This window comes from Chelonia mydas, chromosome 17 (assembly GCF_015237465.2).
Source record: "Chelonia mydas isolate rCheMyd1 chromosome 17, rCheMyd1.pri.v2, whole genome shotgun sequence".
Taxonomy (NCBI): domain Eukaryota; kingdom Metazoa; phylum Chordata; order Testudines; family Cheloniidae; genus Chelonia; species Chelonia mydas.
Genome location: NC_051257.2, coordinates 160,830 through 185,742, shown reverse-complemented (window position 1 = coordinate 185,742; position 24,913 = coordinate 160,830). Strand labels below are relative to the sequence as shown.

The 24,913-nt window shown below is 44.5% G+C and overlaps 1 protein-coding gene across 14 annotated transcripts in view; it reads left to right on the top strand.

Annotated features, from left to right (window-relative positions):
• MYO1C (myosin IC) overlaps positions 1 to 24,913 on the top strand; it is a 142,031-nt gene that overhangs the window by 91,393 nt on the left and 25,725 nt on the right. For all 14 annotated transcript variants that reach the window (XM_043530852.1, XM_043530853.1, XM_043530851.1 and 11 more), the window contains 6 exons: positions 5,127 to 5,218; positions 10,159 to 10,253; positions 10,506 to 10,552; positions 10,870 to 10,950; positions 12,971 to 13,076; positions 24,680 to 24,797. In XM_043530852.1, coding sequence (XP_043386787.1) covers positions 5,127 to 5,218; positions 10,159 to 10,253; positions 10,506 to 10,552; positions 10,870 to 10,950; positions 12,971 to 13,076; positions 24,680 to 24,797 — 539 coding nt within the window. The remainder of the gene's footprint in view (positions 1 to 5,126; positions 5,219 to 10,158; positions 10,254 to 10,505; positions 10,553 to 10,869; positions 10,951 to 12,970; positions 13,077 to 24,679; positions 24,798 to 24,913) is intronic.

Below are 24,913 nucleotides of genomic sequence, written 5' to 3'. Positions count from 1 at the left end.
TGATTTCTAGTGCAAAGTGCTCACTTTATATTATTATTTTTATTACAAATCTTTGCACTGTAAAAATGATAAAATAAATACTATTTTTCAATTCACCTCATACAAGTACTGTAGTGCAACCTCTTTATCATGAATGTAACTTACAAATGTAGATTTTTTTTTTATATAACTCCACTCAAAAACAAAACAATGTAAAACTTTAGAGCCTACAAGTCCACTCAGTCCTACTTCTTCAGCCAATCACTAAGACAAACAAGTTTGTTTACATTTACGGAAGATACTGCTGCCTGCTTCTTATTTACAATGTCACCTGAAAGTGAGAACAGGCATTTGCATGGCACTTCTGTAGTGAGCGTTGCAAGTTATTTACGTGCCAGATATGCTAAACATTCATATGCCCCTTCATGCTTTGGCCATCATTCCAGAGGACATGTTTCCATGCTGATGATGCTCATTAAAAAAATTATGCATTAATTAAGTTTGTGACTGAACTCCTTGGGGGAGAATTGTAGTGATGTGGGATTTCTAAAAATAGCGACAGCACTTGACCCAAGGTGTAAGAATCTGAAGTGCCGTCCAAAATCTGAGAGGGACGAGGTGTGGAGCATGCTCTCAGAAGTCTTAAAAGAACAATATTCTGATGCAGAAACTACAGAATCCGAACCACCAAAAAAGAAAATCAACCTTCTGCTGGTGGCATCTGACTCAGATGATGAAAATGAACATGCGTCGGTCCATACTGCTTTGGATTGTTATCGAGCAGAACCAGTCATCAGCATGGATGCATGTCCTCTGGAATGGTGGTTGAAGCATGAAGAGACATATAAAACTTTAGTGCATCTGGCACATAAATATCTAGCAACCCCGGCTACAACAGTGCCTGTTCTCACTTTCAGTTGACATTGTAAACAGGAAGTGGGCAGCATGATCTCCTGCAAATGTAAATAAACTTGTTTGTCTGAGCAACTGGCTGAACAAGAAGTAGGACTGAGAGGACTTCAGGCTGTAAAATTTTACATTGTCTTGGTTTTGAGTACAGGTTTTTTGTACAGAATTCTACATTTGTAAGTTCGACTTTAATGATAAAGAGATTGCACTACAGTACTTAGGTGAATTGAAAAATACTATTTCTTTTGTTTTTTACAGTGCAAATATTTGTAATAAAAATAAATATAAAGTGAGCACCGTACACTTTGTATTCTGTGTTGTAACTGAAATCAATATATTTGAAAATGTAGAGAACATCCAAAAATATTTAAATAAATGGTATTCTATTATTGTTTAACAGCGTGATTAATCGCGATTTTTTTTATCATGATTAATTTTTTTAATTGCTTGACAGCCCTATTTTTAATTTTGCTATTCCGACTCTCAGGTTGTAAAAATAATACAGCCATAGCGGTGTGTGAATGCAGTTCAGAAGAAGCAGAGTGAGTGGCCACCAAAGTAGCTACCTGATCTTTGATCTCCTGCTCCCAGCAGCAGTGAGAGAGAGCAGCCACTTTGGCAGCTTAACTAAGTGTCAAAATGGATTTGCCTGGCTCCCCTCCCGAAACCTAGCTGCTGTTCCTTCTGTGAAGATGGGAGAGGAATTCTCCCACTGAAGTGGCTGGGATGGGAGAGGGGAGCCAAGGAAACCCAGGCTACAACATTGCTCAGCTCCTGCTACAGGTTCAAGTGATTGTCCTCATGGGTTCCATTCTTGGTGCACGTGTGTCCCATGAATGCAAGATTGGATTCTTTTGGTCAGCAGTATCCACTTGGGCAGTACCTGCACTCTAGATGTCCTGGACTGTCCCTCCTCCCGGTCCAAAGGCATAAAGGGCAGAGCAGGCACAACTATTCCTCAGTTCCTTTTTACTGCTTGTGGCAATGAGACACAATCTCTGCAGTGTCCACTTCCCTATTCACTGTACTGGTGTTAGTTAGCAACTTTAGTGGTTAGTTAGTTCATATAGTTATTGCCTATTGGCTAATATTTTATATATAATTTTTCTTAGATAAGTTTCAGTGTAGGTAGACCTATACCACCACCCCCACCCCCACCCCCAAAAGATGCTAGCAATATGGCAGAAGCTAAATCATCAGGGTTCAAAACCTGCCTCTCATTAAGTTTCAATGCTGAATAACAACTGGTATTCCCAGTTCCTGCTCAGCCTAGGAGAGGGACATACCCCCAAGCAATATTCCATATGTTGTTTTTTCTCTAAGCACAATCGGCATGCTAGAGAAGCCCACCAGAAGTTGTTCCTCCTCAAGAGTTCAAAACACGCTTTCTCAGACACTGAGATGTAGGTCAAAACCAGTCTATGGTCCTCTGATCCGTTCCTCTCCATTCGTGGCCTTGTGAGCTAAGATTCCACCCTGAGCTCTTGGGTCACATCTATTAAGAGACCCCAGTCATCCATCTCTATTCTGGCATCAGTCTTCTGACAGGAAGGAACAATGGGAGAAGGGATGAGCCAAGGTCCCCTTCTCAGATGCCTGGCAAGTCAAGACACAAGCATCATCAGACTTCTGACTCATCTCAGGCTCAACCTCCTAAGGTCCAAAAGTCTGAAAAGGTCCTGTGAAGTGCCCCAGTACAGACGACTAAGAGAGCCCCAGTTGCACCCACCATATCTGCAGACTGTTTTTTCTCTCAGTACCCAGAGCCTTGGGAACTGCTCACCTCAGAACCGTGTTCTTCAGTACCCAGCAATACTTGCTGTCTTGGTACCCAAAGCATACAGAGTACCGAGAGACTTTTGGGCCTGACACTACAGCTGCCTCTCCTAGAGAGGCTGAGGATGGTGATATCTAAGCCACCAACTACTGCACTGTTGGTACAGCAAGTCAGGGAGGTATCTCCAGTACCAACTTCTCCCTTTATATGCAGGGCACTCTGGATAGAATGGTCACTCGCTTTCTCCTCATCCCCATCTAGACACATCTCCCACCCACTCGCCTTCCCCCCGGGGTACCATATTGGGAACCAGGAAGGCACTCGAGGGAGGATTCTACAAAGGAAAGTAGGAGAAGACCTGGACTCATAGGAAACATTTATCTTGGTACCCTCCTGTGTGTCTCCCACCTCAGTACTTATATCCCTACCAACACTGTCTCTACTGGACACACTGGGGTGTACAGCCGTATTCGTGTAAGCCTGCATCATCTGCCCCTTCCAGGGTTAGACCTCCCCTCTTCAAAGACACAATATGGACCATCCCAGTCAGGCCAACTAGGGAAGCCCCAGGTCCTGGAAAGAAAGGAGGAGGAGGAAAATGATGAGGAACAACAACCACAAGGGGAAGAACAACTTGTTCCTGCTGTGATCTCATCCTCCCCCGATGAGGCAGTAAGCCGCTCTATGTTTTCCTTAGTGGATGATCTAAAATTATTCCAAGAGCTCATTAAACACATGGCAGAGATAGTGGATATACCACTAGAAGTAATGCAGCCAAATTGCCACGAGATCATGGATATTTCGCATCCTTCCTTGCCAAACAGGCTCCCCATGCCAATTAATGAAAGACCATTGGAGCCGACATAGGACCTATGGCATACACCAGCCTTGACGCTAATGACATCCAAGTGAGCAGAAGGAAGGTACCATGTCCCTTCCAAGGGATTTGAATACTTTTATTCCCTCCCAGTACTACATTTGCTTGTAGTGGCTGCTGTCAAGGAAAGGTCAAAAATAACAAATACCTCCTAGAGCCGGACCCAAAGAAACTAGACCTTATCTCGTGCAAGGTTTATTCGTTAGTCAGCCACCAGATGTGTGTGTGGCTAATTATCAGGCTCTCCTCTCCATTGGAGCTGGGATAAGCTGTCTCCATTTCTGGACAAGCTACCACAGGACCATTGAGAGGAGCTGAGAGCCATCATGACTGAGGGGCATTGGATAGCCCACACTTCCCTATAGGCTGCACTGGATACGTCTGACACCACGGTGTGTACTGTGGCTATATTGGTGACAATGAGGTGGTCTCCCTGGCTCCAGTCCTAGGAAATCCCCAGGGAGGAACAAATAACAATCAAGGACCTTTCCTTTGAAGGCAGTGAACTTCTTAATTCTAAAATTAAGACCCCCTTTTTTTTTTTTTTTTTAAGAAGACCCCCAGGGACAATGTGTGTTCACTGGGTCTGCATTTTCCATCCCCCAAAAAGGAAGGAAACAAAACAGCAAGCTTGCTTCAGGTAGCATCCTTGTACCTGGTATTTTCAATTCTAGAGAACTTCTGAGTTGCCTTAGCGTCCTCTACTAGTTCAGTGGCATCATCCTGTACTGCAAACTTGTGAAGCAACTACCAGGGCTTTGCTGCAGATATATTCTCTAAACACTATAAATAATGTACTCATGCCAGTTAAGCAGGGCTCAGTAGGAGCATTTTGCAGGCTGTTGTTGGATGCTAAACCCCCTCCTGTATTGCTGTTCTGAATGCAAAGCAACCAGCCAACTAGCCAACTAGTGATAGGTAGGTTAGGTGGCAGTTGAGGATAAGTAGATCTTGCTTTATCTATTTATAAAAAACAAAAAAATGTAAATGTGTATAGAAACTGTATATATTTAACTGTTTTCCTCTTCTCCCTTTGGAGGTCACTTGTATTCTTAGGTTGTCAGCAATTAAGCAGGAAATGTCTTTTTGTGTATTTTTACAAGCAAAATGGGGCACTTATTACAGTTATGGGCAGTGCTGTAATACTAGCTCTAAATAATAATGTTATATATTCTTGCTTAACTGGCACAGAAAACTGAAGGGCAAACCTGATCAGTTTCTTTCTTTGAGACCTCCTAAACCAGTCTAAATTCCTTTCTTTTTTAGAATCAATTCTGTACATAGATTAGAGTTACAGAGCTTGATCTGACTTCACTTTATGGTCAGATTTTAATTGTGCTGCTCTTGAAAACTCAACTGAACTGTAGGAGCCGGCAAGTTCTTCGTACACAGGGAGACGACCTCTCACCAAAAGTCAAAGCGTACTTGTCTTCTTCTGCTGGCCGGAAAGAATCTAAAAGTCTAACTAGTCTCCAGGAAGAAAAAAATTCTCCTTTTCAACCCAGCAGTTGTTTATTATGTGAGTGAATTAGGCAGCCTCTCTAGTACAAGTATTGCTGTGTTTGCTGATTCCTCTCTCTATAGGATGAGGAGTGTCTGAGACCTGGGGATGCCACAGATATGACATTTTTGGAGAAGCTAGAGGAAACGGTGAAGAATCATCCTCATTTTCTCACGTGAGTGTTCAAGTAGCTGTTGCTAGTTTTGTCTTTGTGAGGAGGGACACAGTACAGAACAAAGCTAATGGGTTTTAAATATACCCAGTCTCTGCTGTACCTGTTAGTGTATTTGTATTACAGTAGCACGCAGAGGTCCCAGTCATAGTGGGCCCCCATTGTGCTGGGAAGTGCAAAAAAGCAAAAGATACTTGCTGTCCCAAAGAGCTTAGATTCTAAGGCTAGGTCTACACTACAGCCAGTATCGAAGCTCTGAGATTGATCCACCGGTGATTGATTCAGTGGGTCTAGTGAAGACCCACCAAATCAACAGCAGATCACTCTCCAGTCGACCTCTGTACTCTACCCCCGACAAGAAGAGTTAGTTAAGTCGACGGGAGAGTTTCTGCTATCAACCCCCTGCGGTGTAGACCCCATGGTAACTTGACATAAGATATCGACTCCAGCTACGTTATTCACATAGCTGGCGTTGCATAGCGTAGGTCGACTTACCGCAGTAGTGTAGGCATAGCCTCTGTTAACACAACAGAATAAGTGAGTATAACTAACAAAAATGAAGCTAAAAAGAGAAAAGAATAGTAGTGATGTTATTGTGGAAGTCTGTTATAGACCATCAAATGAAGAAGAGGAAGTGGATGAGACATTCTTCAAATAACAAGGAGTCCGGTGGCACCTTAAAGACTAACAGATTTATTTGGGCATAAGCTTTTGTGCGTAAAAAGCCCACTTTTTCAGGTGCATGGAGTGAAAATTACGGATGCAGGCATAAATATACTGGCACATGAAGAGAAGGGCTTTTTATGCAGGAAAGCTTATGCCCAAATAAATCTGTTAGTCTTTAAGGTGCCACCGGACTCCTCATTGTTTTTGTGGATATAGACTAACATGGCTACCCCTCTGATATTCTTCAAATAGGTGACAAGATTAGGTAACACACACGAACTAGTATTAATGGGGAATTTTAACTTCCTTGATATCTGTTGGAAGACTAATACGGTCAAATGTAAGAATAGAATCATAGAAATGTAGGACTGAAAGGCAACTCAGTAGGTCATCTAGTCCAGTCCCCTGCACTGAGGCAGGACTAAGTATTATCTAGACTATTTCACAAAGCTGAAAACAATTATGGACCAAATCAACTAGGAGGAAGAATTTAATCAGGAAAATATGAATGATAATTGAGAATCATTTAAGAACACCTTACTAGATGCCCCAAAACCACAATCCCATGATCAAGGAAGAAGGCTATGCTGGTTAAAAATAGAACTTGGATTAGAGGGGCAGTGAAGGTAGCTGTAAATGCGCCCACACATGCACGTGCGCACACAGTTGATAGTAATGACTATAAATCAGAAATTAAGAATTGTAGACTATTGATAAGGGAAGCCAAGGGACACAAGGAGAACATATGCCAGCATAATAAAGGACAATAAAAAGGTGTTTTTAAATTCTGACAATGATATTGGTCCTTTACTAGATGGAAGTGGTAGAACTATCAATAATGCAGAAAAGGCAGAAATGTTCAACACATTTCTTTTCTGTATTTGGGGGGAAAAAACATCTGATGCAATCTCGTCACACGGTGATGGTAAAAGTCTTTCCATTCCACTAGTATGACTGGAGAATGTTAAACAGAAGCTACTAAAGTCAGACATTTTAAGATCAGATGGTCCAGATAACTTGCATCAAGAGTTCTAAAAGAGGTAGCTGAGGAGCTAACTGGACCATTAATGTTGATTTTCAATATGTCTGGTTAAGTTCCGAATACTGGAAGATAGCTAATGTTGTTCTAATTTTTAAAAAGGATAAACTGGGTGACCTGGATAATTATAGTCCTGTTGGTCTGATATTGCTCCCAGGCAAGATAATGGAGTGATTGACACGGGACTTGATTAATAATGAACTAAAGAGGGGTAATGAATTAATGCAAATCAACATGGATTAATGGAAAATAGATCTTGTCAAACTAACTTGATATCTTTTCTTGATGAGATTACAAGTTTGGTTGATAAAAGTAATAGTGTTGATGTAATATACTTAGACTTCTGTAGAGCTTTTGAGTTGGTACTGTATGACATTTTGATGAAAAAATAGAATATTAAATTACCATGGCACACATTAAATAAATTAAAAACTGGCTAACTGATAAGTCTCAAAATGTAACTGTCAACAGGGAATTGTCATGAAGCATGTCTGTTTCCAGTGGTGTCCTTCAGGGATCAAATCTTGGCCCAATACTATTTAATATCTTTATCAATTATTTGGAAGAAAACATAAAATCATCACTGAGTTTGCAGATGACACAAAAATTGGGGGAGTGGTAAATAAAGAAGAGGGCAGGTCACTGATTCAGAATGATCTAGCTCACTTGGTAAACTGGGCGCAAGCAAACAGTGTGTTTTTTAATATGGGTAAATGTGTAAAACTGGGAAGAAAAAATGTAGGCCATACTTACAGGATATATCCTGTAAGTTCTTTGTATGTGTAGGGGATATCAGAAAGTTGAGGAAACAACTAGAAGGTCATCCATTTTGGATCTGGTTTTGACCAACAGGGATGAATTAGTTGCGAACACAAAGGTGGTTGGGAACTTGGGAGGAAGTGATCATAATCTGATAGGATTCAAGAGCTTAAGGAAAGGAGGACATTTGAACAACAAAACAACAACAACCAACTCCGAGAAATAGTAGGCACAACTCCATAGAGAGACCAATTAGGAAGAAAAGGAATTGAAGGGGGTTGGCAATTCCTAAAAGATGTAATACTAGAAGCTCAACATCAAGTAATTCCTATGCAGAGAAGAGATAAGTGCCTTTAGATATCTAAAAACCCAAATGGATACATATAGGAAATGGAAGGAGGGGAATGTCACTAAGGAAGTGGACATGAGAATAGCATGAGTGTGTTGGAACAAAATCAGGAAAACCAAGGCAAGGAATGAGTTGCAACTGGCAAGAAATGTTAGAGACAACAAGAAGGGCTTCTACAAATATGTCATACAAAAAAGAAAGATCAGGGATGGTGTGGGTCTGCTGCTTAATGGAGAAGGTGAGCTAGTAACCACAGATGATGATAAGGTGGAGCTGCTCAGTGACTACTTTGCTTCAGTCTTCACACAAAAAAATAACATGACCGGATGACTAACAAAGTTAGCAGAGACAATAAAAGGGAAGGGACGCGGCTCAGGATAAGTAAAAAACACATCAGAGAACTTCTGACTAAATTGAATTAATTCAAGTCAGCAGGGCCTGATCCTGTTCATCCCAGGGTGCTGAAGGAATTAGCTGAAGAAATCTCAAAGCCACTGGCAATAATATTTACAAACTCATGGATGACAGTAGAGGTCCTGGAGAGCTGGAGAAAGCTAATGTAGTACCCATCTTTAAAAAGGGGGGAAAGGAGGAGCTATAGAAATTGTAGACCAGTCAGCCTGACCTCAATACCTGGGAAGCTAACTAGAGCAATATATAAAATATACAATTTGCAAATATATGGAGGATGAAGGGGTGATCACTAGCAGCCAACATAGATTTGCTAAGAACAAATCATGCCAAGCCAGATTGATTTCATTGTTTGACAAGGTAATTGTTTTGGTGGATAGGGGGAATGCAGTGGACATAGTACAAGTGGACTTCAGCAAGGCTTTTGACATAGTCCCACATGACATTCTCATAAGTAAACTGGAGAAATGCAGGTGGTTCTTCAAGTGTTTGTTCATGTCAATTCCAATCAGGTGTGTGTGTGCTGTGTGCAGGAGAGCTGGAAGATTTTTCCCCTAGCAGTATCCATAGGGTTGGCCTGGGAGCCCTCGTGGAGTCATGCCTTCATGGTGCCCAATATAGGGCCCTGCTGACCCAACCTCAACTCAGTTCCTTCTTACCACCTGTGATGGCTAGCTGGAACTCCCTACCGCTCTTGCCTCGACAAGTGCATGCTTTGCAGTATCTCTCTCCTCATGTACGTAGTTAGATTTAGCAGCACAGTAGTTTATAGTTAGTGTGGGTTTTCTTACAAGTTTCCTTTGGGGGGTCTTTCTCCCTGACATTTTTCCCTGGCACCAGGGTATGTCTTGGTCTCCGGGCTTTAAACCATGATCGGACTGTGGTAGGTTTATGCCAAGAAGTGACCCGCACTTGTCATGCCTTAAGTGTCTGGACGAGGGGCATCTCAGAGACCGCTGTAAAATCTGTAAGGGTTTTCACCCCAGGACCCTTATGGGCAGAGATCAGCACCTCCGAGTCCTACTTATGGAGGCAGGTCTTCGGCCTCCACACAAATTTTGTGGGTTTTCGGTCCCTAATTTTACCCTTCAGGTTGCTTTATCTCCATTTCGTAGAATCATAGGTGTGGAAGGGACCTTGAGAGGTCATCTAGTCCAGTCCTCTGCATTCATAACAGAACTAAGTATTATCTAGACCACCCTGACAAGTGTTTGTCTAACCTGTGCTTAAAATTTTTAGAATAGTAATTTTAAAAACTGCAACACCAATAAGCCAGGTTTTTTCAGTCACCCCTGAACCTTTTCATATTCTCAATTCAAGGTCTGAATGGCATCATCCTTGTGACATTCTCCCAGGGTGGGTTCCCTGATAACTTAATCTCTGTTGCCAGAAACCTTAAGGTCTCTGGCCTGCTGTCTCCAGTGCAATTTCACATGCACACAGAGTTTGACCCCCTTTCCTCTAAAAAGTTAATCACTTTGGAACAAGTCCAAATATTTTTCTGGGACTAGAGTGATAGTTGCTGATCTGTGCTTCCCATTTACCTTAGTATTGCTGTTCCTAGAGAGAAACACAGTGTCAGCTTGCCTGTTTTCCTCTGGTCCCATCCCTCTGTCAAGAGCTGTGGTGGTTCTGTACTTAGCATCAGTAGTAACTGTAGATGAATCGTATTTGCGGCTAGTATCTTCTCCCCATTAAGCCTTTTTGCTTTCTCCCCAGACACAAGCTGGCTGACCAGAAGACTCGGAAGTCTTTAGGCCGAGAAGAGTTCCGTCTCTTGCACTATGCTGGAGAGGTCACCTACAGTGTCACAGGTAAATGTTCCACAACAAGTACACCATTGCCTGACACCAGGGTCACTTACCGTCCCCATTTTCCCCCACTTTAGACAGTTACACTTCCTTTTTCTCCTCCTATCTCCTGCCATTCAGATTAATACATTCACATAATATCTAAATATGTAATTTGATTAATCAAATTACTTTTCCAGCTCAAGGTCCTGCCTTACTGGGGAGGATTTCCCATGAAACAGCCACAGCAGATTGAGTTGTTTTGTTTTTCTCTAGGTTTTCTGGATAAAAACAATGACCTTCTATTTCGGAACCTGAAGGAGGTGAGTGTCGATCGAGAACTGCCTGTTTTGCGGAGTATTGTAAAGGATCAAGTTGCGAATGGAGTGGGCTGTGAAGGTACCATCTCTGTCTTGGACCTTTCAATCTTCAGGATGCATTGTTCACATGGGTACACTATGTAAAAAGAGGTCCCAGAGTTTGTTTTATCATTGGTGTTTATCATAGAAATTAGAGACAGAAAAGACAAACTGGGTCTCATCTGTTCTCCTGCCAACTCCCAAAAATACACATTCTAGTACTTTGTCCAGTCCGCCTTTAAACAATTTTCATGCATTTGTCCTCTGCTGTTTCTTTCTAGACCATGTGCAACTCGGAGAATACTATCATAAATCATTGTTTTGAGAGGACTGAGTTGACAGATAAAAAGAGACCTGAAACGGTAAGAACACAATTGTTGGATTGAAGCATAGTCATTTCCAATTACTGAAGATAATGTCTCCTTCTGTCTAACTTTGTGGTGTAAAAGGACTTCCATGATGTTTAAAGCTTTGATACTGAAAAACTTGTTCTTAGCCTTATGTGTGTGATGCAGTGTCACAAAAACTAGTCATATCTGAGTCTTTCATAGATTCATAGATATTTAGGTCAGAAGGGACCATTATGATCATCTAGTCTGACCTCCTGCACAACGCAGGCCACAGAATTTTACCCACCACTCCTACAAAAAAAAACCTCACACCTATATCTGTGCTATTGAAGTCTTCAAATTGTAGTTTAAAGACTTCAAGGAGCAGAGAATCCTCCAGCAAGTGACCCGTGCCCCATGCTACAGAGGAAGGCGAAAAACCTCCAGGGCCTTCCAATCTGCCCTGGAGGAAAATTCCTTCCCGACCCCAAATATGGCGATCAGCTAAACCCTGAGCATATGGGCAAGATTCATCAGCCAGATACTACAGAAAATTCTTTCCCAGGTAACTTGGATCTTACCCCATCTAAAAACCCATCACAGGCCATTGGGCCTATTTACCATGAATATTTAATTACCAAAACCATGTTATCCCATCATACCATCTCCTCCATAAACTTATCGAGTTTAATCTTAAAGCAAGATAGATCTTTTGCCCCCACTACTTCCCTCGGAAGGCTATTCCAAAACTTGACTCCTCTGATGGTTAGAAACCTTCGTCTAATTTCTAATCTAAATTTCCTAGTGGCCAGTTTATATCCATTTGTTCTTGTGTCCACATTGGTACTGAGTTTAAATAATTCCTCTCCCTCTCTGGTATTTATCCCTCTGATATATTTATAGAGAGCAATCATATCTCCCCTCAACCTTCTTTTAGTTAGGCTAAACAAGCCAAGCTCCCTGAGTCTCCTTTCATAAGACAAGTTTTCCATTCCTCGGATCATCCTAGTAGCCCTTCTCTGTACCTGTTCCAGTTTGAATTCATCCTTCTTAAACATGGGAGACCAGAACTGCACACAGTATTCCAGGTGAGGTCTCACCAGTGCCTTGTATAACGGTACTAAAACCTCCTTATCCCTACTGGAAATACCTCTCCTGATGCATCCCAAGACCACATTAGCTTTTTTCACAGCCATATCACATTGGCAGCTCATAGTCATCCTATGATCAACCAATACTCCAAGGTCCTTTTCCTCCTCTGTTACTTCTAGTTGATGCGTCCCTAGCTTATAACTAAAATTCTTGTTATTAATCCCTAAATGCATAACCTTACACTTCTCACTATTAAATTTCATCCTATTCCTATTACTCCAGTTTACAAGGTCATCCAGGTCCTCCTGTAGGGTATCCCTGTCCTTCTCTAAATTAGCAATACCTCCCGGCTTTGTATCATCCGCAAACTTTATTAGCACACTCCCACTTTTTGTGCCCAGGTCAGTAATAAAAAGATTAAATAAGATTGGTCCCAAAACTGATCCTTGAGGAACTCCACTGGTAACTTTCCTCCAGCTTGACAGTTCACCTTTCAGTAGGACCCGTTGTAGTCTCCCCTTTAACCAATTCCCTATCCACCTTTCAATTTTCCTATTGATGCCCATCTTATCCAATTTAACTAATAATTCCCCATGTGGCACAGTATCAAACGCCTTACTAAAATCTAAGTAAATTAGATCCACTGCGTTTCCTTTGTCTAAAAAATCTGTTACTTTCTCAAAGAAGGAGATCAGGTTGGTTTGGCACGATCTACCTTTTGTAAAACCATGTTGTATTTTGTCCCATTTACCATTGACTTCAATGTCCTTAACTACCTTCTCCTTCAAAATTTTTTCCAAGACCTTGCATACTACAGATGTCAAACTAACAGGCCTATAATTACTCGGATCACTTTTTTTTCCCTTTCTTAAAAATAGGAACTATGTTAGCAATTCTCCAATCATACGGTACAACCCCTGAGTTTACAGATTCATTAAAAATTCTTGCTTCTTTCTTCTAGGCGGCAACTCAGTTTAAGAACAGTCTGTCCAAACTGATGGAAATTCTGATGTCCAAGGAGCCATCATACATTCGCTGCATTAAACCTAATGATGCTAAACAAGCCGGTAAGGTTTTAGTGACACTCTCTCTCTCTTGCCTGCTGCTTCAGGCAATTTCCAGTCTTTAGGAACGTGTAGGAAATTCACACCAAAAGTTATAACTTGAGAGCACAGATCAGGAAAAGATGCTGTCCAAATTCTGCTAAGATAAAATAATTGATTTGTAGAATGTCAAGATGGGTGAGGTAATATCTTTAACTGGACCAACTTTTGTTGGTGGAAGAGACAAGCTTGTGTCTATTCTTTATTCATGATGAATTCTTTTCTTGCCCTCATCGTAGCCATGACTCAGTCACTGGAGAAGTGCTGTCAGGATGTAGAATGACCATCATCAACGTTCCAAGCCTCTCCATTCTGATTCTTTACCTAGTTTCTGTCTCATAAGAATCCAAAATTGTTATTAGGCTGCTTTATGGCCTGTGTTATACAGGAGGTCAGATCTAATGGTCCCCCTTCTGGCTTTAAAATCTATGAATCTGTTTTTTAAGCTTTGCTGTTTGTTGCTGACTGTTTATTGTCATCGTATTAATAGTAATTTGAGTTTGGGTTTTATTGCCAGGGACTTTATTTTGCTTGGTGTTCTATCGCCAAACAAGAAATTCTCAATAAAATGTATTAAACATATATAAAAATAAAAGGGAAAACCATTAAAACTTGTCACAGTTGAAAAATTGAAACATAATTCAATTCTTCATTTTAACAGGCTTTCTTATTCTTCCTCTTTCTCCTCTCCCATTGTCATAGCATCTTTTAAAGGGAAACTCTTGCTTAAAAGTCTCTTAAATGGCATCAAGTATCCTTGTTGAGGAAAGAATCCATTTCAGGTGGTATCTCTGATATTTTGTCATTGGTGCTGTTTCTTTTTAAGACAAAACATGTCAAACATACAAAGGGAAAGAGATAAAAGAATAGCAACAGATAGGAAAATGCAACTTCTGTTCTTGGTGCTTGCAGTTCAGTTATGGGAAGATCATAGGCACAGCACATGGCCCATGGCCCAATTAGGCACTGCTGGTAGGTAAGAATTGCTGTTAGCTTATTGAACTGGTCACAGCAAAGTTCTGAGATGTGACTCTTTGCAACAGTTATTCAGGATATAGCTATAGAGAAGTTGATGTTATCCAGTTTTCCCTTCTTGTGTGGTCTTGTCAGAATGTCTTCTAGGCTCAGGAAATAGAAGGCCCAGTGATGTGATAATAAATCCCCAAACCTCCCTGTGTGGTGGTGGTGATCCTGGTGGGAATGCCAGTGCTGGTGATAGAGTGGATAAAAATTGATTATTTTTTATTTAAATCAAATAAGGTTTATTTGTTAAAACTAAATCTATTTAAAATAAAATTTAAAATTGACCACCTATATCAAAGCATAATTTATGATAAATTAAAATAATTTAAATTAAATACAACAATATTATTAAGCAATACATGATTGCTACCAAGTTTTAAAGAGGGTTCAACCACTGAACTACAGGAAGACACTGGCTAAGTCCCTGGAACCAAAGTTTCTTCTTAAAGAGATGTCCCTGTGGGGCTCCACTTCAGGTCAAGGTGCGTCCTAGTGCCTTCAATCGGAAATTTCTCCAGCAGTACCCCTACGGGCTGCACATGCGCTGTGCCTGCCTCTCGAGCTGTCAGTGTTTGAATAGCGCATGCATAACCCGGGCTCCTCAGTTCCTTCTCTACCATCCCGGGCTAGAGATTGAGTTCAGCAGTGCTCTTTGAGATTAGCCAGTTAGTTTGTTTCTCAGTTTAGTTAGTTAGTTTTTAGTCATTAGAATTACTATTTAGATAAGTTACATTAGCTGTTACAGGGACCGTCCTTTGATCTTAAAAAAAACAACTCTGCGGTTACAGACATGCCTGGCTCCCCAGGCTTCAAGAGATGTGCCTCCTGTAATGATGCCATCCCCATCTCAGACGGGCATTCACTGTGCGTACACTGTTTGGGGGAGTCTCATGTACCCCAATAATGCATCCACTGTATCAAATTGAAAGCGCGGATCTGCAAGGACAGGGAGCTCAGGCTTAAAATGCTGCTCCTGGAAAAAACTCTCGGTCCTGCGTCTGACACCTCTGTGACACCCTCCAGAGGCAAAGCAAAAGCAAAAAAACGACCAGCTTCCTCCCCCCTCAGGAGCCGTTCCTCGGAGAAAAAGTTAAAAGGAACTCTCCTGTCTCTGGTAACTCCTGCTCCGCGGCTCAGCACCTTTCACGCGGCAGGCACCTCAGGCACTGACCGTGAGTCGGCTGCCCCACTACATGGTGCCGAGGCTCAGGGCTTTCAGTTGCCCACCTCTTTCAGCTCTCCCTCGGCCACTTCTGCCAGTATGGTGCCTAGAGCTGCTATGGTGCCGGCAATACAAGCGGTGGCTGCAGCACCATCCTTTGGTCTTGTGGCTCCGCTTTTACAGCCGCTGCTCTTGGCACCGAGCCTCCTGAGGTCTCCAGCCTCCATTGCAGTGCCTACCTCAGGGGCATCTACTCCGCGGAGCCAGCTTGCACCCCCAGGACACCCTTCGGTGCATCAGCAGATGCCCCAGCAGACTCTGCCTCCACCAGCTACACCGGCACCAACTCCTGGTCAGTCAGCTCCACCGCAGTTTTTACAGCCAGAGAAATTAAGGGTGTCCCATGCTCCTGAGTCTCCTCTTCTCGGCACCAGTCTATCACTGAGACCTTTAGCACCCTACCTTTAGCACCCTACCTTCAGTACTCCCCTACCACTTCAAGCCCCTCCAAGTGTGGGAGGAGGAAGAGGAATACAATGACCAGATGTTTTCCTCTCAGTACTCTCCCCAGATTCAGTTACCTACAATTGGGAGACGAACTACCGCATGATCTCCATACCCTCATGGCTATCCACACTGGTATGGCAATCCCTGGATGGGACCACCTGTTCCGCCCCCCACCCCGGGGCAATGGCCATACTGGGGTCCATGGACCTACACCACACCACACTCAGGTGTTCCACGGGCTGCCCAGAGGAAAGCTGTCAGACCCTCCCCACTGCCGGCTCACACTGAAACCCAGATAAGACCTGACATGGCCGCCACCCCTACAGAGGACACGGCCCCGCACACCTCCTCTACAGCGATAACACCACAAGACGCCATGGTACTCCCACCACTGATGAGCTCGCCCACTTTCAAGAGTTGTTTCAGATGGTAGCAGAGGAGCTCAAGATTACCCTGGAGGAGGTACCTGAAACACACCATGAGCTTACTGACATCCTGCAAGCTACGACCTCCTCCAAAATAGCCCTACCAATTAATGGGGCCATTATGGAACCTGATAAAACTATTTGGCAGATCCCAGCCACAATAACACCCACTAGCAAGAGACTGGACCACAAATATTTTGTCCCATCTACGGGTTTTGAGTTTCTGTTTATGCACTCCTCACCTAATTCCCTAGAGGTCGACGTGGCCAATCAGAAAACAAATACCAACACTTCCGATCCACTCCATCGGACAAGATAACAAGAGACTGGACTCCTTCGGCTGCAAAGTGTATTCTTCTTCCACTTCGCAGTTTAGAGTAGCGAATTATGCGGCATTCTTAGCAAAATATGACCACAAAAATTATGCTAAGGTAATGCAATTTATTGATGATGTGTCGGAGGATAAATGACAACAATTTAAAGCAGTGGTGTCCGAGGGCCAATTCATAGAATCATAGAATATCAGGGTTGGAAGGGACCTCAGGAGGTCATCTAGTCCAACCCCCTGCTCAAAGCAGGACCAATCCCCAATTAAATCATCCCAGCCAGGGCTTTGTCAAGCCTGACCTTAAAAACTTCTAAGGAAGGAGATTCTACCACCTCCCTAGGTAACGCATTCCAGTGTGTCACCACCCTCCTAATGAAAAAGTTTTTCCTAATATCCAACCTAAACCTCCCCCACTGCAACTTGAGACCATTACTCCTTGTCCTGTCATCTTCTACCACTGAGAATAGTCTAGAACCATCCTCTTTGGAACCACCTCTCAGGTAGTTGAAAGCAGCTATCAAATCCCCCCTCATTCTTCTCTTCTGCAGACTAAACAATCCCAGTTCCCTCAGCCTCTCCTCCTAAGTCATGTGTTCCAGACCCCTAATCATTTTTGTTGCCCTTCGCTGGACTCTCTCCAATTTCTCCACATCCTTCTTGTAGTGTGGGGCCCAAAACTGGACACAGTACTCCAGATGAGGCCTCACCAATGTCGAATAGAGGGGAACGGTCACATCCCTCGATCTGCTGGCTATGCCCCTACTTATACATCCCAAAATGCCATTGGCCTTCTTGGCAACAAGGGCACACTGTTGACTCATATCCAGCTTCTCGTCCACTGTCACCCCTAGGTCCTTTTCCGCAGAACTGCTGCCTAGTCATTCGGTCCCTAGTCTGTAGCAGTGCATGGGATTCTTCCATCCTAAGTGCAGGACCCTGCACTTATCCTTGTTGAACCTCATCAGATTTCTTTTGGCCCAATCCTCCAATTTGTCTAGGTCCCTCTGTATCCTATCCCTACCTGCCACCATATCTACCACTCCTCCTAGTTTAGTATCATCCGCAAATTTGCTGAGAGTGCAATCCACACCATCCTCCGGATCATTTATGAAGATATTGAACAAAACCAGCCCCAGGACCGACCCTTGGGGCACTCCACTTGATACCGGCTGCCAACTAGACATGGAGCCATTGATAACTACCCGTTGAGCCCGACAATCTAGCCAACTTTCTACCCACCTTATAGTGCATTCATCCAGCCCATACTTCTTTAACTTGCTGACAAGAATATTGTGGGAGACCGTGTCAAAAGCTTTGCTAAAGTCAAGAAACAATACATCCACTGCTTTCCCTTCATCCACAGAACCAGTAATCTCATCATAGAAGGTGATTAGATTAGTCAGGCATGACCTCCCACACAGCTCTTCAAGCTGCCCTCGATGCTGCGGACACAGCCGCCAGATCCACAGCCACGGCCTTCATCCTGCAATGGGCCTAGTGGTTTGCTTCTTCCTCCATTCTGAAGGAGATACAGAATACAGTCAAAGATCTCCCCTTCGATCGAGACAAGCTCTTCGCCTCTGACTAATGAGGTCCTTCACTCCATGAAGGACTTGCGTGCCACACTCCGATCCTTAGGTATCCAAACACCTGCCTCAAAGAAGAGACAATATAGATATCAGCCATACCAACGACCGCATTACCATACCTTTGCGCAACATCCACCTTTAAGACAATATGATACACAACAACAACGGCATAGGCCCAGGAACCAACAATGTCACCCTCCGCAAACAATGGCAAACCACCCTCCTAACCCAAATAAACAAATTTGAAGTCTTGGTCGAGGGTATAGAAAACCTCGCACCCTCTTCAGCGCCAACTCCAACCAACCATTTTTTTGGACACCATTTGCGTCCATTCTTGGCCAACCAGAAAACCATCACTACGGACAGATGGGTCCTGGAAATTATCAAATTGGGTTATGCCATCCCCTTCCTCTCCTTACGTCCCACCCACCCTGTCCCTCTTCAGGGACCCCTCTTATGAATAATTGCTCTATCAGGAGGTACAACACCTCATACATCTTGGAGCAATAGAGGAGGTACCCCCGCAACACAGAGGGAAAGGCTTTTACTCCCACTGCTTCTTGACGGAAAGGAAAAACGGCAGTTGGCGCCCTAACCTTGATCTTCGATGTTTGAACAACTTCATCAAGAAACAGAAATTCCGGATGGTTACTTTCCCAATGATAATTCCGACGCTGGAGCAAGGAGATTGGTTTTCAACCCACGACCTCCAAGACGCATATTTCCATGTCTCTATCCACCCTTCCCATTAACGTTTCCTCAGGTTTGCTGTGAGAGCGCAACACTAACAATACAGAGTCCTCCCATTTAGCCTCTCCGCTGCTCTCCCCACATGTCTTCTCCAAGGTGCTAGCAGTTGTAATAGCACATCTCAGGAAAAAAGGAATCATCATATTTCCTCACCTGAATGATTGTCTCCTCAAGTCTCCCGCTCAGCTAGAAGCGAACCATGCAACTCTTGCAACCCTTCGCTGCTTCTGCACCTTGGGCCTGCAAATAACTGAAAACAAATCTACCTTACAATCCACCCAACAAATCTACTTCATCGGTGCCCACCTTGATTCCACCACTGGTCTTGCATCTCTTCCCCAGGACAGATTCCACACAATGGGCAACCTTATTACCCAGATACGTGTCAGCCCACAGACTACAGTCCAAGACTCCCTACAGCTCTTAGGACATATGGCTTCTTCCACATTTGTGGTTGCAAATGCTCGCCTTTACATGCGATGCCTTCAGGGTTGGCTAGCCACGGTATACAAACCAAACAAGCACAGGCTAAACAAGTTACTAACAATGCCCCAGAAAGTCAAGGACTCCCTTCTGTGGTGGACCTCTCCCATTAACCTCTGCACCAGGATTCCCTTCCGACTAGATCCCCCTTCCATTACCATCACCACAGATGCATCCCTCACAGGATAGGGAGCACACATAGGCCACCTCACCACTCAGGGCCTCTGGGGTGCTTCGGAAACCAAGCTTCACATAAATTTGCTAGAGCTCTGGGCCGTACGCAATGCCTGCCTCCATTTCCTTCCCATCATCCAAAACCATCAAATTCAAATTACGACCGACAACATCACATGTTTTGTGTCAACAGACGGGGGAGCCCGATCACACTCCCTCTGCACAGAGGCAGTAAAACTTTGGAACTGGTGTCTTCAACACAAGATCCATATCTCCGCCTCATACCTGCCAGGTTCCCAGAATACCACCGCAGACTAGCTCAGCTGATCGTTCTCCGTACAGCACAAGTGGAAACTCAACGACACCATTCTTTCCAACATTTTCCAGACCTGGGGTTATCCCCAGCTGGATCTATTTGCCACAGCAACAAACAAAAAATGCCCAACATTCTGCCCCAGAGCAGGCCGGGGGAAACACTCTCACTGGGAGATGCCTTTATGCTCCCATGGACCGAAACTCTCATGTATGTGTTCCCACCAATGCCTCTATTGCACAGAGCAATTCAGAAGATACGAACAGACAGAGCCAACATCATTCTCATAGCCCCAGCATGGCCCAGACAACCGTGGTACCCTTTCCTCGTGCGCATGTTGGTCAAGCTACCCATTCCCCTTCCCCCACTCAGCAACCTCCTATCCCAATGCCAGAGACAACTATTTCACCCTGACGTACAGTGTCTCCACCTGAGGGCCTGGCTGATCAATGGTTCTCTAATGCGGAGTTAACATTTTCGGACCAAGCGTGCACTGTCTTGCTACACAGCAGAACACACACAACGCGCACGACCTACCTGCATAAATGGAAACGGTTCACATCTTGGTTTGCTGACAAACAGACCTCTCCAGTTTCTGCTTTACTCCCACTGATACTGGATTTCCTGTTACACCTTAAAACATCTGTCCCCTCTACGAGCTCACTCAAGGTCCACCTTGCAGCAATCACTGCCTTACATCATAAGATTGCCAACGTTACGGTCTTTGCCCATCCAATCACCAAAAGGTTCCTGAAGGGTATCCAGACATTATACCCAGATGTGAAACCGCCTGTTGCACCTTGGGATTTACACCTAGTCCTGAAAGCCCTGATGGATAAACCCTTTGAACCAATGGCTACCTCCTCCCTTCTCCACCTCTCCATGAAGACCACCTTCCTCATAGCAATCACGTCTGCCAGATGAGTAGGAGAAATGGGGGCACTTATGGCGGATCCTCCGTATATCACATTCTTTCGCGATAAGGTCACACTCCGCACGAATCCAAAGTTATTACCTAAGATACACTCTTCCTTTCACCTCAGTGAACCTATATACCTCCCAACATTTCCCCCCAAACCTCACGCTAACGCCTTTGAAACAACAGTGCACACTCTTGATGTTCGCAGAGCATTATCCTTTTACCTGGATAGAACAAAACCGTTTAGAAAACCCCCCCAGACTTTTTGTCTCTTCTACTCAGCGTTCACAGGGAAATGCTCTCTCTACACAGAGACTTTCCAAAAGGATTGCTGACTACATACGCCTTTGTTACCAACTCAGGCAAATACAACCTCCTACGTCAATTAGATCACTCTTCCAGCGCTGTCTCCACCTCCATGGCCTTTCTCTGTAGTGTCGCACTGTCTGACATATGCAAGTCAGCTACCTGGGCATCGAACCTTACCTTCACTAATCGCTACGCTCTCATCCACACTGCAGCGTCCGACACCAGCTTGGGTAGAGCTGTCGTGTCGTCAGCCTTCTTGCCTCATCCGAAATCCCAGCCATCCTAAGGGATACTGCTTTTCAGTCACTTGAAGTGGAGCACCCACAGGGACATCTCTCTCTCGAAGAGGAGGTTACTTACTCTGAGCAGTAACTGACGTTCTTCATAATGCGTGTCCCTATTGGTGCTCCACTACCTGCCCTCCTCCCCTCTACTTCGGAATTCGTAATGCACTCCGTTGTAGAGAAGGAACTGAGGAGCACAGGCTGTGCACGCGCTATTCAAACGCTGACAGCTCGAGAGGCAGGCACAGTGCATGTGCAGCCCATAGGGATAGTGCTGGAGAAATCTCCAATCGAAGGCGCTGGGACGCACCTTGACCTGACGTGGAGCACCCACAGGGACACTCATCTCGAAGAACGTCAGTTACTGCACAGGGTGAGTAACCTCCTCTTGTTGAAGTACTAAACCAACTTTGGACAGCAGTAGCCTCTTCTGAAGGTGAAGAGAAAATATTTTCTTCATTCAGTTTATTCAGCTAGTTCAGTTCAATGACTAGTTGATTAAAAATTAAGAAACCGATTCGGAGTTGAAAAAGCAGGAAAGCATGTTTTCCTCTTCCAATCTATGAATAAAACTAGGTGGAAGAGAATGAGATCATCTGGTTCTAACATCTTGAAGGACATGGTGACCAGAAACAATCAGTTCATACAAAGGTAATTTTATTTTGTTAAAAAAATTAAAATGCTGTTTTTTGTGCATTTTTCCATTGAATTTGAATTGCTATTCAAACTGAGCTTGACACAAATCACAGGTAAAAGGTTAGGTTTCAGAGTAACAGCCGTGTTAGTCTGTATTTGCAAAAAGAAAAGGCGTACTTGTGGCATCTTAGAGACTAACCAATTTATTTGAGCATAAGCTTTCGTGAGCTACAGCTCACTTCATCGGATGCATACTGTCCAATGAAGTGAGCTGTAGCTCACGAAAGCTTATGCTCAAATAAATTGGTTAGTCTCTAAGGTGCCACAAGTACTCCTTTTCTTTTAGGTAAAAGGTTAATCATTTAATAAATAGAAAATGGTAAATGAATTATTTCCTAACATAATGAAAAAAATGTAGAGATTAAAAATGTAAATAAATGTAAGTTAAGCTTTGTAACTGTGTATAGATATATTGTATCCTCCTGGCTAGCAAAAAGAAGCACCAAAATTAATGTTAGTTGAAAATAACATTTTTTAATGGTTACCAACTAATGAGAATCACCCTTTCCTTAGGAAAATAGCTAAAAAGTACAAATACAAAACATTATTAAAATCAAAGATTTAAATCATGGTTACCTGCTTAATGGTTCAAAGAAATCGAAGCCTTGTCCATCGTCACATTTCCACGTGGTTCATACCTGGATATGTTTGTCCCCATAGAAAGGTGTGGGTGTGTTGCTGTAACAAATCTGTAATCTTACGAGAAACCTTGAGACCACTGATTTAGCAGCTCTTTTAGCTCCAGCAAATTCTGTTTAAATTTTTTGAATCTGTTTGTTTTGTGCTTTTTTTCAACAATTTTACTGAACAACCCATAGTAAGACTCAACATAACCCATAGGGTTGCCAACTTTCTACTTGCACAAAACCGAATACCCTTGCCCCGCACCCTGCCAATCCCCTCCAATGAGGTCCCGCCCTCACTCACTCCATCCCCCCTCCCTCACTTGCTCATTTTCACTGGGCTGGCTCAGGGGGTTGGGGTGTGGGAGGGGCTCTGGGCTGAGGCAGGGAGTATGGGCTCTGGGGTGCAGGTTCCAGGGTGGGGCCAGAAATGAGAGGTTCAGGATGCAGGAGGGGGCTGCGGGCTGGGACAGAACATTGTGATGTGGGGGGATGAGGGCTCTGGTGTGGGGCTGGGGGTGAGGGATTTGGGGTCTGGGAGGGGGTCCAGGCTGGGGCTGAGGGGTTCAGAGTGCAGGAGGGGGATCAGGGCACTGGGGCAAGGGGATGGGGTGCGGGCTCTGAGGTGGGGCTGGGGATGAGGGGTTTGGAGTGTAGGAGCAGGATCAGGCACTGGGGCAAGGGGATGGGGTGCGGGCTCTCGGGTGGGGCTGGAGATGAGGGGTTTGGGGTGTAGGAGGGTGCTCCGGGCTGGGACCAAAGAGTTTGGAGGGCAGGAGGGGGATCATGGCTGGGGTAGGGGGTTGAGGCATGGCGGGGATTGCAGGCTATGGGAGGCACTTACCTCAGGCAGCTCCCGGAAGCATCATCATGTCTCCCCTCCGGCTATTACGTGGAGGTGCGGCCAGTTGGCTCTGCATGCTGCCCCATCGGCAGGCGCTGCTCCTGCAGCTCTCATTGGCCGCAGTTCCCGGCCAATGGGAACTGCGGAACTGGTGCTTGGGGCATGTGGAGCCCCCCTGCATGCCCCTACCCCTAGGGGCCGGAGCGGGGACATGCTGCTGCTTCTGGGAGCTGTGCAGAGCCTTGGCAGGCAGGGAGCCTGCCTTAACCCTGTTGCGCCACCAACTGGACTTTTAAAGGCCCAGTCAGCGGTGCTGACCAGAGTCACCAGGGTCCCTTTTCGAAAACCGGAAACCTGGCAATCCTACATAACCAGCCTTCAAGACTCCTCCTGGTCCCTGGAGTTCTTAAGAAGGACACTACGCAACTGATATTGAGCTGGCCAGCCTTGGATTTGGCTGTTATATATGAAGGAGAGCTTCTTAGTACTCTATGGGTGAAGAAGGCTGACTTTCACATGGCAAATGGAATGTTCACTTAATTGACACCTTGGCTGAGTTCCTGATGGCAAAATTTAGTTATTATATAGTTCAGGGGTGGCCAGCCTGTGGCTCTGGAGCCACATGCGGCTCTTCAGAAGTTAATATGCTGCTCCCTGTACAGGCACCGACTCCAGGGCTGGAGCTACCGGCGGTAACTTTCCAGTGTGCTGGGGGGTGCTCACTTCTCAATCCCTGGCTCTGCCACAGGCCCTGCCCCCACTCCACCCCTTCCCACTCCCTCCCCTGAGCCTGCCATGCCCTCACTCCCCTCCCCGCCCCCCCCGCCCCCCCCAGCCTCCTCCATGCCACGAAACAGCTGATCAGGAGGTGTGGGGAGGGAGGGGGAGGTGCTGATCGGCGCAGCTGCCGGTGAGGGGAGGTGTGGGCGGGGATGGGGGGGTTGCTAACGTATTACTATGGCTCTTTGGCAATGTACAATGGTAAATTCTGGCTCCTTCTCAGGCTCAGGTTGGCCACCCCTGATGTAGTTGGTTAATTGGCAGAGTTATTACAAAGAGCTGATACCAGAACAGTTCCTTTTCCAGATTGAAGGACAGCTGTAATGTGATGATTTTCTACCATTTGTGTGATTTCTAGGTCGGTTTGATGAAGTTCTAATCCGACATCAAGTGAAGTACTTAGGCCTGATGGAGAACCTGAGAGTGCGCAGAGCTGGTTTTGCTTATCGCCGGAAATATGAAATCTTCCTGCAGAGGTGGGATTTACAATAATTGTCTCAAATCTGTTCTCCCTCACCATCTCTGCACTAATGTGTTCAGAACAGGAAGTTTCTATACAGCAAACAACATGTAATCTGGTTAACTAAAAGGT